This window comes from Ascaphus truei, chromosome 1 (genome assembly GCF_040206685.1).
Source record: "Ascaphus truei isolate aAscTru1 chromosome 1, aAscTru1.hap1, whole genome shotgun sequence".
Lineage (NCBI taxonomy): Eukaryota > Metazoa > Chordata > Amphibia > Anura > Ascaphidae > Ascaphus > Ascaphus truei.
The window spans coordinates 145,741,027-145,761,473 of NC_134483.1; the positions used below are offsets into that span (position 1 = coordinate 145,741,027).

The window sequence follows — 20,447 nt, forward strand, 5'->3', positions numbered from 1 at the left end:
AGCTGCATTTTTCTCAGCAGGAAGCTTTCCTCATGGTGGAGGAGTGCCGCGATCGCTTTAACCCAGTTAGTCACACCTCAGTATATATGTATGTTCTATCATTCCCACAGAGAAAAGTTCCATGGTGGAACACAGTGTGAATGAGCCGCCGCTGGCACACATTTAAGGCACTGGTTTCAAAAAGCTGTAATCAGTAAAGAAAATGTATTGGCTGCACTCTGACTATATATTGACTGTGTGTTCTGGAGACTTTTCCAGGGTTTAAAATGACAGCATTATGAGCCGTACTGACTAAGCACTGCTTCTGAAATCCCTTCCAGCATTGCTTAGTAAATATGGCCCTTTGAAGCCCATTTAAGTGAATGAACTGTATAGTGTCATCTGGCATGGAAAGTTTGGTTTGGCCCTTTATTTCTTCATGTTAAATAGATGGCTCATTGGTGAAATGCTGAAATATAAGCAACTATTCAACCTTTCACTGTATAAGTCTCAGTGGGAAGGAATACCTCTATTTTACAAAATGCGCTAATAGATCAGCAAATGGGAATACAAAAAACTAGGATCAGTATCATGCTGTTTGACTAATCTTAGTTGGCAACTGCAAGAAAGGCTTCCAAAGTTAAACATACAGTAAACCTGCAGCATATAGCATGCTTTTACCACAGCTGATACTATGTTGATCAGATGTATTATTGTCTATTCTCAGCACACAAGTTCATATGACCTAGGAATTTTGTGTGTTAAATTTAGGGCAGAATATATATTATTCATGATTGCTGCGCTACATTGGACCTCTCTTATTTTCATGCAGTTATTCTGGAGTCTCTAACAAAAGTCCCACCCTACCACCACTCCAAAAATTGCTCACTGGTGCGAGGGATTATTAGGTTGATGCAAAACGTCTTTAAACATTAATACAAAGAGATGCACAAGTTTAATCATGACAGTCATTACCATGTTTATTACATAGTCTCCTTTTACTGTTTTCCCTGAGTATTTTCTTTTTGGTGATGGTGGCGAGTTAATATCTCAGTCTTGTAATACAGGGTGTGAAGCGCAGAAGTGGGGAAAACAATGCAATAACTACTGTCCTGAGTGCCAGAACAGTGGTGTCTGTCATGAGGACACCGGAGAATGCATCTGTCCTCCAGGCTTTATGGGAACGACATGCAAAATGGGTAAGCAACTGTATATTATCCATAAGTCAGCAACATAAGGCATTTTAGAAAGCCCAACCAACACCATGAGATTTTTAGCTGGTCTTACTGTATACCCAAACACCCAAAGACGATTAATTAATTTTCTTGTACTTTCTGTTTATAATATTGTATATCTGTTGTCTGTATTGTTTATCTCCTTTCTAAACTGACAATTTTGAGCATTTACAACTTTCCTGCTGTATTTTCCATTAAATGTATTATACTATTGCTGCAGAATAATAAAAGAACTAAAGTAAGATAGAAATGATACCTTTAATGTCTACTAATGTTTATAAAGAGTCAGGGTCCCTTTATCCAATGGGCAAAAGGGGCAGTTGCCCAGGGTCCACCACCAGCAGGGTGACCCCCCAAAGCCGCTGACAGGAGAAGACAGCTAGGACTGCTGTTCCTTGCTTGGTGGGTTATGGGAAGCCGGGATTCCTTGCTGGCGATCCTAACATGGAGTGCCAGATTCACAGAGGCACCAGTCACAAGGGGCCTGCTGGAGGCCAGTGAAAGGGAAGCCCCCTTTGACAGGCATCTCCGCGGGCACCCTCCAGCAGGCCCACATCTTTAAAATACTTCTATGTCAGTCTGATTGCTGCAAACAAAAATGTTAATTTTATCCAAGTCCAATATGCCCATTACAACTATTGTATTATTTGGAGATCGCAAAGATTTGAATTAATTGTGCAGCACTATCTAACATTTTCGTCAAAAAAATATTCTGTGTTGAGTACTCTATTAAGATGTAGATTTTGCTGCAAGAAAGAGTTTATATGAGCATAGCTCAATAGCATGAATTCACAAAATAAAGTGAACATACCTGGCAGAAAACTATTGGATCAATGCAAGATATATAGCATGTCCATGCACAGAAAATCCAGTTTGTATATTCATTGGATAAGTAAATTGGAAACACGTGTAACTATCTATTCAGAGCTATGTAAATAAGACAACGCCTAAGTTTGACTGTCCCTTTTCTTTAGCATGCGGTAATAATAGATTTGGCACAACCTGTAAAGAGAGCTGTGACCGTGAAGAAAAAGAAGGCTGCAGGTCACACATGTTCTGCCTAATGGATCCATATGGCTGCTCTTGTGCCTCGGGCTGGAAAGGACTTCTGTGTGATGAAGGTATAGTTCACTAAAACAAAAAGAGTTCTGTCAATATCTGGCAGTGCTAATGGGAGTTAATGCAGCTGTTTATGTGCACATTCTGCCTGATGACTGCATTTAATCTCTGCTTATTGCCCAGATATTGCTAAAGTTATGGGTCTGATTCTACATCTGCCAAAGCAGCCGATCGGGCCATTTTCTACAGAAATTCCCCATGGACTTCAAGTCTCTTATGCTTATGAATACACACTGCTTTAAGATACTAAAAGTATGTTTTTGATAGGTGGTTGCATGGCCTTCAAACTACTTGCCAATTGTGCTGACATGTACAGTATGAACATGAACTGATGTGGCTGTTTCTACTACAGGTCTGCCACATTCAACACGATAAATTCATACCAAATGTTTTGTTTAATATAAGCCTAAAATCCACAAATGATCTACAAGGAAGACACTGGTCGTATTTTAGAGTTGGAGGTTTAACATGTTCTCCCAAGCTCGTAAGCTCTGTTAATGTACACTTTAATTTTACCTATAAGTAACGCTTAGCTAAAAGGCATCACAACCTACAATACAACAAATTTGCATCCCAAGTCCAGTTTTGGTACCTTCCTGATTTATGTGAATACCATCGTACGTATTTTAAAAGTGTATGTTTAATCCTTTGTAGAGAATAAGTACATCATCTCAATCCAACCAATAAATGATGGAATTTATTTTGCATAAACATCTCCTAAAAAAACCTGAACCCGTGTCTTACTGTAATGCCACTGTGATAATATACACACAATATACTAATGCAGACCACCAGGTTTATTAAAACTCTCCCTCACCGGCCCTATAATTACTACGTGTGGCTATGCTTTCTATGTATTGTGTAGTCAATGTACATTTTCTCAGTCATATTACAAACCATTTCATGATCACCTTTAAATACAACAGGAGGTGGTATTACAGTACTTTCCTCCACTTTCTGCGAATATTCTAAAAACTGGATAGGTATAAAAAACAAATCTAATAAAAAATAAATTAGACCTTATCGGAAATGCCAATAAGCACCTGCTGGTGCTGGTAGAGCCTTTCCAGCCCATTCTAGTGAATTGGCAGTGAAGTGCACCAGGAGTCAGAAGATTTCTTATAGAAGAGCATCACTAGGAATCTGATATCTGAATCTGCATTTCATTGATTTGACAATACCGATGCCTTCCAATTTGACATCACCAGTTAAAGCAGAGTGGCAATTGGAAACTTGCTTCATAAGACAAAAAACAGAACAAAGTCGCATAGATTGAGGCCTATTTTATTAAAAATAATGGCGGGGGGGGGGGTAAGGACTTCTTCTTCTTTACAGTATAGTTTTAGATAATGCCAATATATATATATATATATATATATATATATATATATATATATATATATATATATACACACACACACACACACACACACACACACACACACACACACACACACACACACACACACATACACACACACACACACACAAACACAATGTGGTCAAGTTCCCCTCTGGGCTCCCCACACTCCCCTTATCTCCTAATCTGCTCTGGAGGGGTGTGGGAGCATCTGGCAGTTGCTGGTGGTTGCGGGGGAGGCAGGGACAGGTGCCGGTAGCTGCGAGGAGTAGTTGCAGGCATTGCGGCAGTTAGGTAGGCGACCGAGTCACCAGAGGCTCCCGGCATCTTCCTGTGCAGGGCTCCGCCATGCTGCTGATGCGTGCGCATGCGCAGACGGTTCGAACATGTGCAGTAGAGTCAGACAGCGGCGGCCATGTTCATTGTAACTCCTCAGGGGAACTACAATCCCCAGCAGCCCCTGGGGCTGCTAGACACATGGGCTGCAGCAGCCAATCGCACAGCTGGATCCCCCTGCAACTTAGTGGATACATTTGGAGCACTGAGGAGACCATGCCAGTCGGAGCTGGGACATCAGAGGCTAATGGTGTGCAGGGTGTCTGTAGGCCCCTGCACTAGGCCAGAGACCCACTGTTAGGCCCCAGCTAGGCTCTGACTCCCCTAAGCTTGTGGTTGCTGCAGGGACAGGCCCACTATATAGGGACACTGCCCCTGTAGTGCCAAGTGTGAGGGACACAGCCAGGACGTGGCGGCAAGCTATCAATCCGGTGGTCTGGGACCAGATCACCCCACAGATAAGAGACTCTCTTCATGGTGGGACTCTCCAGCTGGACACCACCTCACATGGAGGGGACTCATCGCTGATGACGATGGAGTGGGACCGGACGGCCCCACTTGTCTTCAGTCGGCGCTACCGGGTGTTGGAGCACCCGGCAGGTATCACACCTACACCTACAAGTGCACCAACTTTAACACAGCTTGTGGGCAGCGCTGTAACACATACATTGGGTGGGCTGGCTTCTGTGGACACTGGGAAGTTGAGTGCCCAGAGCACCTCAAATTTGGGGTAAACCCCATCAGGGTGTGGATACAGTGGTTGGGGGCACGGTGTGGGTGGTATGGACTTGTGAAGCCTGTGTTATGTTGCTATTATCACCTGTTCAGTAAATCTGTTATACCATACCAGTGTGTATTTCTTACATTGTGTCCTGTGATGGTGTTATCCAACATAGCTAGGATCCCGCACAGGTGGAGGCGCTGTCACCAGACAGATCAGGTACACCCCAGGCTCCCAGCAGCGGATGTTCAGGCCTGCTGTGAGCCACAGGTAAAGCACCACACACACACGTAGTAGCTGTCTCATCTCCCATAGGGTGGGGGAAAACAGTGCTACAACAATATAAAACATTCTCTATCTCGGATTGCTTAACGGACGCTTGTAATTAGCAGCAGTTGCTGATTTAATCACAGTGTGACTGTCATTTGAGGTTAAGCCTTGATATTCTCTTGACACACAGTAGCTTGTAAAATCTATAGTAAAAACATTTTTTCTAATGTTTTAGCTTGCTCAGATGGCTTCTATGGTCCTGACTGCAAGCTGAAGTGTGTATGCGGCAGGGGAACATGTGACAGATTCAAGGGGTGTCTGTGTCCCCAAGGCTGGCGTGGGCTGCACTGTGAAAATGAAGGTAAAGCAAGGTAACACTGTATTAAATCACTTTCCATCACTCTAGCCAGGCTGGTAGTACTCACAGGAGGTTATTCTATACTGGGCATGGTAGTCTGGTAGAAAGAATAGATACCAGATTATAAGGTCCCCATTCAAAATACTGTGAAGCTGCTTACCAGTACTGGAGAAGACCTCGGCTCCATGCAAACGAATGGGACTAAAGCAGCTTCATTGCATGCTGAAAAAAGGTGAAAAGGCTTTAATCACTAGATTCATTAAATTGATTTCGGAGAAAAAAATAATGCAGGATATTTTTGCAGATGAATGGTCCTATTCACTTAGAATTATATATGGATGATAGCTGCAGCAGCATTAGTGACCTAGTTTGCAGGCAATTGTTCGGTGATAATGGAAAAGAATCGAAGTGGTCACATCACTATTTCCTCCATTAAAAATCCACATGCAAGAGGCACACTTTGCTACCCACAGGGTAATGCAATACGAATTATGAGAGTGCTCTATGGCAGAAAAGTGATTTAACCCCTTTGATGCCTGAAGGGCTAGCTATGCAATATAGCACATGGCAATGTTTTACTAAACTCTATGTCATACAAGGGATTAACCCTTCCAGGGGGCCAAACCACCTACCCTTGGTCACCTACCACCTCAATCTCCCACCCACCTCGTGGAGGTCTTAGGTAGCAGCAATGGGGTTAATGAAACATAAAACTCACTTACTCCATCCTTTGCGAGGTCTTCCTGGGACATCATGGTCAGGGACCCGAGCAGAACTACTCAATTGAGCCAATGCCCAAGCCAAAGCAAGCAATTAACCCCTAGCCAGAGGAAATCAAACCCCTCACAAGTCTACCGTTAAATAAATAATGTAAAAATACTTCCAGGTTTGGGTAAAAAATGTATCAGTTACCCAGATGAGACCCCCTAAACATGGAATTATAGTAGTTACTTTTGGGTCTAGGAGGGATTGCCCCTTTAAATGAGGACTGGAGAGAGAAAGAATGTGAGAGACGTGTGCAATGCAGTAAGGGTCTGAAAACGTGAGATACAGCATGTCTAGAGTAAAACATAAAGATACCAGGATTGGGCATCCACATGCATCTCCCAAATCTAAGGACCCCATTGCATTGCGTGCTATTTGTTTTTAATGAGGGTACACCATTAAACATTTTGCTTGTAGTCAGGAATTTTTTTTTCTTTAACATTAACATGCTCAGAAATATAGAAATTGATGGAAGATACAAAAAGCACCCGATCCCACCTACTCTGCTAATTTTCTTACCTGCTGTGAAACCTCAGATCTTCACCTTCTTCATGCTTAGGGAAACTATCTGTCTGTCCTGAGCGCCCTCAAATCCCTTTACAGTATTACCCTTTGTCTGAAGCTATTCCATGATTCCATCATACTTTGCATGAAGAAATACTTCCTCACATTTCCCCTGGGTCTTCCACCCTCTGGCTTCAGAGAATCTTTTATAAGTTAAACCAGGGGTGCTCAACCTCAGTTCTCATGTCCCCCTCCTCCCCTCAATAGGTCAGGTTTTCAGGATATCCCAGCTTCAGCACAGGTGGCTCAATGTGTCCCAGCTTCAGCACAGGTGGCTCAATCCATCCCTGCTTCAGCACAGGTGGCTCAATCCATCCCTGCTTCAGCACAGGTGGCTCAATCAGCCACCTTTGCTGAAGCTGGGATATCTTGAAAACCTGACCTGTTGGGGAAGGGGGGGGGGGGCCTTGAGAACTGGAGTTGAGCACCCCTGAGTTAAAGAATTGATCTGAATACAACTGCCCTCTCTTGCACTGCAGGTAAAACTGACATACCACCACAGATAGTGACACTGGAGGCATCGATAGAGTTAAATTCTGGGACGGAATTCAAACCCACCTGCACAGCCACTGGTCAGCCACTACCTGTATCTCAACAATTCAAGTTATTCAAAGAGGATGGCACTATGTTTCAGGTGGGTTCATATCCCTAGGTATTATAAACCAGCAGGCCCCACTTATTGATTCTAGAATGCATCTTTTGTTAATCTGACCAATTGGCACCTTTTGTTATTGCTTCTTGAAGTAATTTATTGTTGCGTGTGTTTTTTTTATTTTTAAACATTAACTTTTTTGAAATTACGTTTTACATAAAAGAAAAAAGAAGAAGTAGATGTACACGTATCACATATATAACCATAATATACAAAATATACTCTAGCACATATATAAATATAATATACAAAAATAATAACATACTAAAGAAGTAAACAATCTGAAAAAAAATATGCTCATTTAAGATTGCTGAAGGTGTTTATACCCGTAAGTGCGAAAGAAATTATGGAGTTTAGGATGACAACAATAATTTAGCCACAATAGTGATATTATTCATACCGGTAGTAGTTTATTGTTATTTTCCCACACTCCTAATGTTATTTTCCTACAGTACAAATGCTAAGAAAAATATATCATGTTTATTACCACGTGTAAAGCTACCAGGACGTCCGATAATATTGTTTTTTTTAAGTGCTTCAGCAGGAAGGGAAGCAGTAATTTTCCATTTACTTAATATTAATCTTTTCGTTTGCATGCTAAACAAGGCAGTTTGTATCATCTTAGCATGAGAACTGACTGATGTGGATATTAAGTCCAAATATTAAGAACAGGATGGATAATAGAATGTTATTAATAAACGTGCTATCAAAATTACATACTTGGACCATAAATCTGAAATTCTGGGACATGACCACAATGTACGAAGTAAATCACCATATTTTTGTCCACATTTCCAACAGTTATTGTTTGGTAACAAATGCATTGTTTTAAAATTACTTGGCGTCTTATAATAATGACATACAATTTGGATTTGTACATTGAGACTTTTAGAACCTTTAACATTTATATGTGCAAAATCCATCTGTTTTTCCAATACTCCTAATATAATACACAAGACACCTTCCAGAGCTGGAAGACACTTTACAACCCATTCACTTAACGTGGGCTATAATGTGTCTTGCAGCACCAGAAGATGCCTTGTGGCAGAAGACTGTTTAGTAAATATAGCCCTTTATCCCCATTCTTTTTGTATACTAATGAGCAGTCTAATAAGTTATCTTTGATAAGATGATAAAATATGCTAGCTGCTCCATATTCATATTCTGTCATTTTGGTATTCATTTCCAACTCTCCTGGTCTCCTAGCCATTACAGAAACCTAGCTCACCCCCTCAGATACTGTCTCCCCTGCTCTCCACTACGGTGGTCTCTCCCTTAGCCATACCCCTAAACCTGGGAACATATAGCAAGACTAGGCATCCTACTGTCCCCATGCGCACATTTCACCTCATACCCCCGTTCCCCTAATTTTCTTTCTTAACTTTTGAAGTCCATGCTGTCTGTCTCTTTTCTCCCCTCTACCTCCTTGTTGCCGTCATCTATCGCCCCTCTGGACTAACCTCTCTTTTTCTTGATACATTTGCTGCCTGACTACCTCGCTTCCTGTCTTTCCTCACTTCTCCTTCCTTTCTTCTGACACACCTACAGTCAGCATGGTAGACTTTAACAAACCTATTGACAATCCCAATGTCACTTCAGACTCCCAATCTATTTCCTTAAAATCCTCCATTGGTCTCTCCCAATGGACTACATCTCCTACTCACTGCAATGGACACTCCTTTGACTGGGTTTTATCCTTTTCTACTCGGTCTATGACTCCTCTAACACTCCCTTCCCTCTCTCTGATCACCACCACCAAATCTTTAGCCTCACTTGACACCCTCCACAACACCTAATTCCACACCCACAGCAACCTACGTGCCCTAGATCACTATTCCACATCTTTAAAATCTCTCCTCTCTCCCATCTCTAACCTTTCCTGTACTGACCTGGCAATCTCACTATACAACAGTAAACTTTGAACAGCCTTATACATGACAGCTCCTGCAACCACACATCGCCCACTACAGTTTAAACCACAACCATAGCACATAAACTTTTACTTGCTACCTTCAAAAGTGCTCATTCATTGCTGAAAGTTACTATAAATTCACACTTTCCTTCTGTAAACTGCGCTTTCCCTTGCCAAGTAATCCTTCATTTCTTCTCCCATACTAACTCTGACCTCAAAGCCTACAGTATTTGCCAACTTTAACTTTTTTCTCTATCCAGCTACACTAGTACCCCGTTTTACATTCATGGCCCAAGACTTTGCCACCTACATCAGAGATAGGTTTGAGAGTATCAGGCATGACATCTCTTTACCTCAGGCTCCACATGCAACACGTACCACCCTCTGCATACCTAAATCCACCCTCATCTCATTTTCCCCTGTGTCTATGGAAGAGGTTTCTGCGTTCCTTTCATCCTCTCGCCCTACGACTTGCCCACTTAACCCCATTGCACCACAATGAGCAATAAGGAGAAGGAGCGGCTCAGTGAGTTAAGACTCTGTCTGGCACTAAGTTTGAAGCAGGTGAACCTGGTTCAATTCCTGGTGCCTCAGACACCAAAAATATAGATTGTAAGATCTATGAGGCAAGAACTGTGCCGGCAAAATGTCTCTGTAAAGCGCTTCGTAAAATTAGCAGCGCTATACAAGAACAAACAATTATTATTATTATTATTATCTTCTCGGTTCCCTATCTGCCACACTATTTCCTACCCTTACTCATCTTTATAATATTTCTTTTATGATTTATTTACATTAAAAAGAGGCATCTAAGATGGGATATGATAACTATATACAAATATAGTGGGGGGACAGTACAAGAAACTTTCAAAAGAACTATTTATCCCAAGGGCACAGGGTCATCCCTTAAGGTTGGAGGAAAGGAGATTTCACCAGCAACAAAGAAAAGGGTTATTTACAGTAAGAGCAGTTAAAATGTGGAGTTCATTACCCATGGAAACTGTGATGGCAGATACAATAGATTTGTTCAAAAAAAGGTTGGACATCTTTTTAGAAAGGAAAGGTAATACAGAGATATACCAAATAAGTAAACATCGGAAGGTTGTTGATCCAGGGAGTAATCTGCCAATTATTGGAGTCAGGAGGGCATTTATTTTTCCCCTTATGAGATATCATTAGATGATATTTCACTGGGGTTTTTTGTTTGCCTTCCTCTGGATCAATAAATTGTAAGTACAAATATAGGATAAAGTATCTGTCGTCTAAATTTAGCATAGGTTGAACTTGATGGACGCATGTCTTTTTTCAACCTTATCTACTATGTAACTATGTAATTATGTAACTATGTCCGACAGATTCAAATTTTCCTTTAAACATGCTCTCTTCACACCTATTCTAAACGAAACTCGTAACCCAGCCTGTCTCTCTAACTACCACCCCAATATCTCTTCTTCCCTTTGCCTCCAATCTACTTGAGCAGCTTGTATACAACCACTTAACTCACTTTCTCTCCTCCGACTCCCAGCTTGATTCTTTGCAATCTAACTTCCACACTCCACTGTGACAGCATTAATAAAAATGGCCAATTACCTACTCACAGCTAATTTTAATGGTGATTTCTCCTTACTGAGTCTCCTGGATCTCTCTTCTGACTTCAACACTGTGAATCATCCCGTTCTCCTACATTTTGCCCATGCCCTCACTTATTACCTCCTCTCACTCCTACTTCCAAGACGTCTCCTGTGCAATTCTCAATGGAATTACCTACCACGCACCATCAGACCCTTGCTTCAGACTTTTAAAAGCTCCATGAAAACAGTAAGCCTATCTAACACCCCCCTAACATGCACCTTCACACCCCGGCCCAAACTTATTGGGACAGACTAACATCCACACCCGCAAACCTTAGTGGAACCAGCTGTGCAGCTGGACCAGACTCCATCCTGAAGCATACAATGAGCAGCCACTTTTCTTTTTGTTTCAACATTGCCCCTTATTCCCACTAGATTGTAAACTCTCACGAGCAGGACCCTCATTAGCTTTTCTATTTGTTTGTTTGTTCTTATTTATTATATTATTCTGTTTATGTAATTTATATCATATCATTCTGTTCCCCCATTGTACCGAGCTGTGGAATATATGAGAACTTTATAAATAGATGATAATATTAATAATAATAATTTTAGATAAGATTACATATTTTAGGTTACATTAAAAAGAATGTATTGCATTTATACAGGCTGAGAGTATTTCTAAAAATTTGATTCTGGTAGATCCTTAAATTGCAATGTTTAAAATGTTTCCATATCTGTTGTGTTTGGAATTAAAAGGTTGTGGATGAAATAAATAACTTTTTCTTATCAAGAAGATCCACTAATGACATTATCTGTTTTAAAAGTTGTGTTATTCCGCTTAGATTAATTAACTAGTGTAAATGTATCAAATTCAATTTTGTATGTAAACACTGTAAATAATTGATGGATGCAAATTAATTGGGTGTTTAACATAGTGTATTGCACTAATTATAAACGTTGAGACCTAGATATTCATCATTTACCTAGGTGGTAGGCCCACTGACAGGTTTCCCAGGACCAGGGTCACTGATAGAGGGTATAGCCAGGACTTCTGTCCCAGGCCTGGTGTGTTAAAGGGCCCAGGGTCCAGATCCGCAGAGGTGTCAGTCAGAGCAGAGGAGTCTGCAGGGCTGTCTGTCAGAGGGGCCTGCTGGTGGCCAGCTGGGGGGAATTGGGGCATGTCAAGCCATGAGGCTGGGAGAGCGGGGCAAGGTTCCTGAGCAGGGAGGGGGAGGTTGTTGTGTGAGTTGGGGAAAATGTGGTCGTCAAGCAGAGAGGGGCTCTGGAGAACCTTTCATCCAATGTGTTCTTAGTACGTTTTTAGTGAAATGTGATTTTTTTCTTTCCTTCCCATCAGACCTGACAATAATGTTATCAATTGAGCGCTGTCAGTTTTTGGCAGAACTACAGTTCTGGGATATGAGATAGTAACTAAATAATTAAGTTATATTCTAATATTAGGTAGCAGTGTTTGTAAATTCTTATTCCATATTTTTTTAGATATTATTTGAAATTGTTATACTAAAATATGTGACACCCTCTTTAGACCAGGAGCTAAATTGGCAAAAATTATTTAAAGTTTTAGAAAAAGGGAACAATGTTACGTTAATGCTGCTACATCTGTCGTAGGGTATTATAGCTAAAATGTCCAAATGTAATGCTCATTACTGCTTGCGTATTATATAAAGCTATTGCTAGTAGCTCAGCTGGTGTTTTGGGTTTTTGTGGTTTTCTATATATAGTTTATAGAGATATTTTGTGCTCCATTTTATACTTTGGGGCATTGGAAAAGGTTATCTGTTTATCAATGAGCTAATGTCTGTTTGATAAGCAGCTTGCCTTTCTCTTCTACTACTTTGTCCTAAAAACTTCAAATTGTGAGCTGATTAGCTGTCATTACTATTGTTTTTAAGTGTTTTATCCAAACCTTTTACCAATCAAGCAGTAACCATTTATGGCTAATTAATTAAGTGTGCTATTACCTTGTATACTTGACACCATATCAATATCATCTTTCATTAATTAGTTATATGGATTGTATGTGTTAAGATGCCTATAAAAGGATGTTGTTTTATTTTGTTTTCTCAATCTAACTTCAAAGGGAATATGGGCTATACTTTATAATGCATGGCTATCTGCAGTTTCATATAAAAATATTATTTTTTAATTTAAGGGATAGGAAGCTTATACTGCTGCATATGCAGCTTGACAAAGAGCGTGACGCTCGAAACGCGTTGGTGCGGGCCACTTGGGCTCCGTCTATGTGGTTGATGACTTTGATCCATTAAACTTTTTTTATCTTATGGGACACACTCTCCTGCAGTATTTCTTCTCATTGACTACAGTAGTGCTCCAACTTTCCTATTACTTGTTCGTTCTGCTGCATAAACCTGTCCTGTGAGCATGATCTCAGCAGCACCTCCAAATGTAGCAGTGTTTCCCCTATCCTCTGAGAGATTTCACTACTACATAGTGTGGTGTGGTGCATACCTGCTGGCTTACAGTAGATCTGAGTCTCCGGCGATGTTGTGGAGGAGACAGGACAGGCTTCTGGGGTAGTAACTGATTCGTACTCACGGTGACAGCGCCTCCATCTCTTGCAGGCCCCAGGGATGTGGAGACAATCCCTGCAGGAGAACTTACTTCTCCTCCCCCTGATAGATTGCAGTCTTAGGTAAGAGGATATATTTCAGCAGGATAACTTTATTTAGTGCACTGGCAGATGTTACAGCATACACAGCTCACTTCTTGGGCTTCACCCTCAGGATATACCCTGGACCTCCACTCCTGGCCAAGGGCACCCAAAGCAGTCCATGCTCTTCCCTTACTCCCTAGTGGAGTAAAGGGTATATTCCCCCCACCCTCCACTCCCCTAGGGGAGGGAGTAAAAACCTGGCAGAGCCCTGCACAGTTGTTAGGGTAGACCAGCCTCTCTCAAGGAGGTAGAGGCACTGACTAAATTTAGCAGTGCAGCTCCTTAAGTACAAGGAAAGCAGGTACCAGTTCTGAATCCAGTGATTGGACACACACAGGCCCAGTCCCATCGCCTCACCTGTCACTCAAGAAGCTACTGTGAGTGGGGAAAATCCATGATAACACCTGGCAGGCATGATCTTATAAGGACTTACTGCCAGGGAGGGCAGACTTAGTAGCCAAGGAATACACGATACCTTTTGCACGAGAATCCGCAGACAGCACTCAGGTTTTGAATTGTAGAACATATATTGTAGAAAAGTAAGTCTTACTTTTCTACAATATATGTACTCTCTCTCTCTCTCTATCATTTAAAAAATTTTTTAACGTAAGATTGAAGTAGGGGATCTCATGAGCTGAACCACATTCATTTCAGCTCTGGAGACCCCCTCTATCCAGAGATACTTACCTCTGTAGGCAGTGCCGGTATTTCTCTGCTTTTAAAAGTTCCCACGTCATGTGTGCCAAAAGGAAGCCGCATGGATGATGTTACGGTTCCCTATGGCCTACAGGGACAACGGGAACTTTTTAAATCAGCCATTACGTGATCCCTGCTAGTGAGCTGGAGTGGCTACTGGCACCCCCTATGGATTGCCTCTTTAATTAGTGCCCTGCAAGAGATATTGATGCACTGGACAAACTGTGCTTTAGGGTAAAGTCTTATGGGGTCTGTAGGGAGAGTACTGGATTTTCTTGTATCTACAATGTGTAGCTAATAAATGAGCTCTGGACACGTTATGCTCCATTCTGTATGGTAGGTGGTTTTTCTTACTTTTGAGCTTACTCGGCTTAGTTTTGCTTTTGTGGTGTTTGATAAAACATGATAAACGTATCCATGAGTCTATCAATTTATTAACCAGATCTCTCCCAGGGGAAGCTTTTTTTATGGCGCAGTATAAACGCTGTGTTTTATTACAGACTTGAATTAATGTATATATTTACTTTTTTTTTTTACATTAACCATCCAAATGGCCATGGGCATGGATTACTATCTCATGTCAGAATTTAGGTTCCAACCCTAATTTGACATGAGGTATGTAGCAGAACACATTATCAACTTGTAACCAATAAGGCTGCTATGTACGCATAAATTGGAATAATAAGGTAAGGTGATCTTGATTAGTTTGAATGCGCAGGTTTGAGTAATTTAAAAGATCCAGAACACATGCAACAAATTCACTAAGATTATCTTCCACAGCCTGTCTTGGTCTCGGACCACATCAATCAGGCGGTCGCTCTCTTTAAGGTAGAAAGAATCCAACCCAGAGATTCTGGCATTTGGATATACAGCGTAAAGACAGCGGCAGGGACAGCTGAGGAGCCCTTCTCTATTTCTGTTAAAGGTAAGACAGATCTTCCACCTTACACTGAAATGAAAGCGTTTGGGTGAGTTTGGTTAAGTTTGGCAGATTGAGTGGTTTATCATTTTCATCTGGAAACCCATCTAAACAAACCTGACTTTCAAGTGAAAAATAATGAATGACTGATGTTCTAATGTGTATTTTTTAACATTAATCGTAATAAAACTTGACTTACACTTAACCCCCACCAAATAAAGCCTATTAACCTACTGTCTACTCAAGTAAAATACACAGATCTCTACAATCTTTCTCATTCCAGCCAAAATCACTCAGTGCAAGTATAATGTGAGAAACTTGCATGGATCACTGTATCAACAATTGTACAATTGTTCAGAAAATAGCACATATTGGTTAGTCTTTGACTTGAATTGAAGTACATTTCCCCATTTGTTTTGTTTAATGTATTTATGTATGTTTTATGCCAAAGAGATTGCCAAACTATTTAATTAAATGTTTATTATATTTAATGTGGGTGACAGTTTTCACCAATCTCCAGAGTAGGCTTCTTATATACAGTAATGCAGTACAGTAAGATGTTTAATCTTTTACAAACTTGCTCAGTTCCTCCTATGCCTCAGAATGCCCCAAAGATGAATAGCAGTGGACCTCACTATCTTACCATTCAGATCAACGCTGAACCTCACACAGGAGATGGACCCATCGTATCAACCAATATACTATATAAGCCCTCTAAGACATTAAAGTCATGGCAGAACCTAGATGGTAAGAAAATCTAATGCATGTTTAATGCCACAGGAAACATCTTGGAATAATAAAAAAAAAAAAAATACATATATATAATGAATAAGTAAAAAGTTTCACGAAGGACCATTTCTTTTTTTTTTTTTTTTTAATTTTTTTATTAGGCAGTCATATTATTACAGAGTGTTGACAATACAGTAGTGCAGAGTATGGGCCTAATACATCTTTTTTCCTTTTTTAACTGAAGGGAAAAGAAGAAAGGCTCAACGTCCCCCCTGGCCTTAGTTGGTCCATCGGGGTGGCGTGAGTGTAGAAACAGAAAAAGGGATGGGGAGGGGGGGGTGGGGGGGGGAAGGACCATTTCTAATAATTATACTGGCTATAACTTTTCATACAAATTACAGCTATAGCTAATGACTAAACATCTTTTGTCAATATTTGATTTTAAAATGATATCCCCACTACTGAGGTTTTTAACTTCACCTGTGTTTATGTGCATGCTATATGAATATCTTTAATCTCTTCATGATATCTGAATAGTTCAACTTTGTAATGAAGTACTGTATGGTGATAGCTGGCAAAGTTGAAGGTCTCAATGTTTTCCACTGCAGAGAGCACAGTGCAGAGTACAGTTGATATTGAGTAAAATGACTAAAGCTTTAACAACACATCTACAGATCTAAATCAGAAAGCTTCACCTCCCCAAAAATATTGTACCAATATATGTAATGCCATTTGCGCACCACATTTCCCATAGCTTAACACAGCATGTTCAGAATGTAATGCTTGCAAATATTTTCTCTTGCCTCTGAGATCAGAAAGTATTATACTGTACATACTGTAAGTAGCACCTGATATATAATCAACACAGACAGACAGGGATTTGTAATCAGGCTTCAGGTGAAATGCCTCTCTGGTTTTAACAGAGTACTCGTTAGCATACATTATATAAGGTCCTTGTTGTCTTTTAAATTATAACACATTGTTTCGGGATGTCCCTAATTAAGCCTTCCATTTTCAGTTCCAGTATATGAAAAAATGGTGAAGCTTGAGGGTTTGGAGCCAAGAACCGAATATCAGATTTGTGTTCAGTTGAGACGTAAAGGAGAAGGGGGGACTGGGCACCCTGGCCCCGAAGCTTTTATCACCACAGATGCACTTGGTAAGAGCTTTGTTTACACAGAGAAGCCTCCCATTGAGTGCTCTGCAAACTAGAGGTGACCAAGAGCTTAGTCTTTATCTCCAATGCAGCTGCAATTAACAGGAAGCCTATAAACTGCAAATAGCCCCTTTGTATTCAGCCTGCTACCCCTTTTTGTCCCATAGGTGAAAAGAGGGGCAGAGGGAGAGAATCATTACTTTGTTCTTGTGGCTATAAGAACTAGTAAGCAATGTGTGTTATGATTTTAATAATTGTTATTATTATTCATTTTCAATTCAGATACTAAATTGTAACCAAACGGGTTGGTTTGTTACTTTGTTAAAGTTAGGATTCCCGTCAGTGGCCTAGCTCAATACTGTCTTTCTACCATGCTGGCTCTGATATTTTATTTATTTATTTATAGCATGTTTTACCAGGAAGTAATACATTGAGAGTTACCTCCCGTTTTCAAGTATGTCCTTGTTATGATAACAGATAGATGGTTACAAATACATGGTTACATTAGGTGAACAGGGTTATACATTATGTATGAAGAAATTGCGTGAACAGTTAAAGATAAAGTAAGTGTACTGTAAAGAGAGATGTAATATTCCCTGCATTACTTTCAGGTCTCCCACCACCCAAGGGTTTCACTTTGTTCCCTAAGAATGAGGCATCACTAAACTTGACATGGCTGCCAGAATATAAGAGTTCGGAAGAAGATCGTATGTATGAAGTGGAATACAGCAAAGTGAACAGTAGTGATGTACTTCAGTATATAGCAGTCAAAGGAGATCAGGCTGGAACTGTTTTACAGGGCCTGGAACCAAGACAGATGTACCAATGTAGGATCCGTGTGAACACCAAGTCACATGGAGAATGGAGTGACATGCTTTTTTCTTGGACATATAGTGACAGTAAGAACATTCATTAATCCCACCATGTATTACTTACAGATGTAGCACAACTTTGTGCCACAACTACAGTACATGCAGCCGTGTCTCACACAACACAGCGGCCACTTTATTTTAAACAAAGGAGAAGCCATAGCAGGAGATTTCCCCTGTTGAACCTTTTTGTAAGGTGGCTTTGGGAACACTGAAGCCTCTAGAGCAGCATTAGTTCTTATGAATAATGTATTTCATCTGTATGTATGTAAATTCATATTATTTATACAGCACCAGCAAAAACAAAGTGCAAAAAATAGGGATAAGAGCTTCAAGTAAAAAACAACAAGGGCAAAGGGAGACCGTGCCCCAAAGAGCTTACAATCCAAATGGTGCTCGGGAACACGTACAGAAATAGTAAGAGTTAAAGTTCAATTATTAAAAGTGCAAATTAAGGAGGTCAAGTGCATCTGGAGTCAGTAGTGTAAGCATCAATAATTTAATGAAATGCTTCTTTTAAGAGGTGAGTTTTTAGCTGGGCTACAAAAATGTAAAGAGAAAGTGCTTGACGAATACTGAGTGGAAGAGTGTTCTGTAGGTAGGGCGAGAGGAGTGGGAAAAGTTTAAGACACGAGAGGGCAGTAGAGGTGCAAGGTGCAAAGATTAGACATCCCTGGGACGAGCGTAAAAGGCGAGTATGGGTGTAACGAGATACAGATGTAGATTGACTTACAGTTCTCGGGCCGTGATTTTGTCTGTTCCCATGCGGCTGCATTGTGGCTACAGTTCTCGAGAACAGTGAGCTGCCAAGGAGGATTAACTCTGTGGGGTTACATGCTCCTGAATGGGATGCCACAGCATTAATTCTTAATGGGCCATCTGCTGGGGGAAGAATACCAGTACTGACCTTTTAGATGGGCTGCACAGGCATCTGTGTCCCCAACTGCAGCCATTTCTCCATATCTCTGTCTGCAGCATCTCCCACAGCGCTGAAGGTAAGATGCAGGGCTGTATCTCCTTGCCAATCATATAGGTCTCTACATCATGAGGGGCAGGCTATATGGCCATATTTGGTCATCTACATCAAGGCACTGAACAGGACAAGTAACACTGTCCAACCCCCTTGATGATGTAGATGACCAAATATGGCCATATAGCTGCTCCTCATGATATAAAGACCCATATAAGGGATCTAGATCATCCAGGGGCTTGGCAAGGAGATACAGACCTGCATCTTACCTTTAGCGTTCCGGGAAGAAGCTACAGATAGGGAGACTGTGAGTTCTGCGGAGAGACTCTGCAGATGGGGACAGAGACGACTGTGCAGCTCACCTAAAAGGTCCGTATCGGTTTCTCTCCCCAGCAGATGGCGCATCAAGCAAAGTATTAATGCTGTTTAGGTCCCATTTAAAAGCATGGACCCCCGAAGCATTTACCCGTCTGGGACCTTGCTGTCCTTGGGGCCGCAGTTTTCTGCATTTTTTTTCTGCTGACACAAGAAAAATAAGTCTTGCTACTGTATATCTGTATAAAAGTTACATAACATGGAGGTGCAAATGAGCCTTAAAGGAAAGAAAGTTTTATAGGTTATACAGAGATTTGTAGGAAACCAAGCAGAGAGCTGTAATGCGGTCTGAAGCAGATATGAGTATAGAAGAGCAGGAGATGATTCAAGCAGCAGCATTTTAAATTAATTGTAAGGGACAGAGGTGTGAGGCAGGGAGATCAAGTGAAGGATTTTGCAGTAATCAATATGGTAAGGAAGAAGGGCATAATTTGCAACTGAATCAAACTTCATTAACTTTGTATCGAGTTTGATGCAGCTGATGCAAATGTCATAGATTAAAAACATTTAAGTCTGTTTAAAGAAGACACACATAAATAAGAGAAAAATGGCAATATCATATTATAGATGTATATTTCAGTATTGTTTTGCAGATATCCTATATTACATTATGCCTTTATGTTTACAGAAATCCCACCAGCTCCTGCAAACATCCATATATTTAACATCACTGATTCATCAGCCAATATCTCCTGGTCGGTTGAGGAAGGTCATTCAATCTCATCTATTATTATCCGTTACAAAATCTACGACAACACAGAGTATAACCATGACATAAAAATCCGAAATATTAACATTGTTCAGTACCTGTTGAAGGGGCTTGAAGCCAACACTCAATACTTGGTTGAGATATGTGCAGAGAACAATGTTGGGCAAAGTTTTCCAAATCCCTTACGAGAACTGAAGACTCTTCAAGAAATCCGAGGTCAGTGACTGGACAATATTTTTTACTCATACTGTACTTGTGACCATTTGGCCATGAAACCGGTAGTGACGGTGCTGTCTGCTGTCTGTTGTAGGTATCAAGAAAGTGGTCTGCGCTGACGCATATGCATAAAAACAATTTGCATTTGTTTATGTCTGAAGTGTGACATATTTATTAAGAGTGTTTCTACTCTTGTTGAATTTAGCACATGCTGCACTAGAATTCTGTGCCATGTGTAAGGTGTCCGATAAAGCAATGCAGAAAACCA

At 40.8% G+C, this 20,447-nt stretch overlaps 1 protein-coding gene across 1 annotated transcript in view; it reads left to right on the forward strand.

Annotated features, from left to right (window-relative positions):
• Positions 1–20,447, forward strand: part of TEK (TEK receptor tyrosine kinase) — a 93,405-nt gene that overhangs the window by 46,116 nt on the left and 26,842 nt on the right. The window contains exons 5-13 of the mRNA XM_075595590.1: positions 1,047–1,178; positions 2,189–2,335; positions 5,256–5,381; positions 7,187–7,341; positions 15,017–15,161; positions 15,741–15,902; positions 16,903–17,043; positions 17,652–17,939; positions 19,883–20,179. Of these exons, the coding sequence (XP_075451705.1) occupies positions 1,047–1,178; positions 2,189–2,335; positions 5,256–5,381; positions 7,187–7,341; positions 15,017–15,161; positions 15,741–15,902; positions 16,903–17,043; positions 17,652–17,939; positions 19,883–20,179 (1,593 nt within the window). The remainder of the gene's footprint in view (positions 1–1,046; positions 1,179–2,188; positions 2,336–5,255; positions 5,382–7,186; positions 7,342–15,016; positions 15,162–15,740; positions 15,903–16,902; positions 17,044–17,651; positions 17,940–19,882; positions 20,180–20,447) is intronic.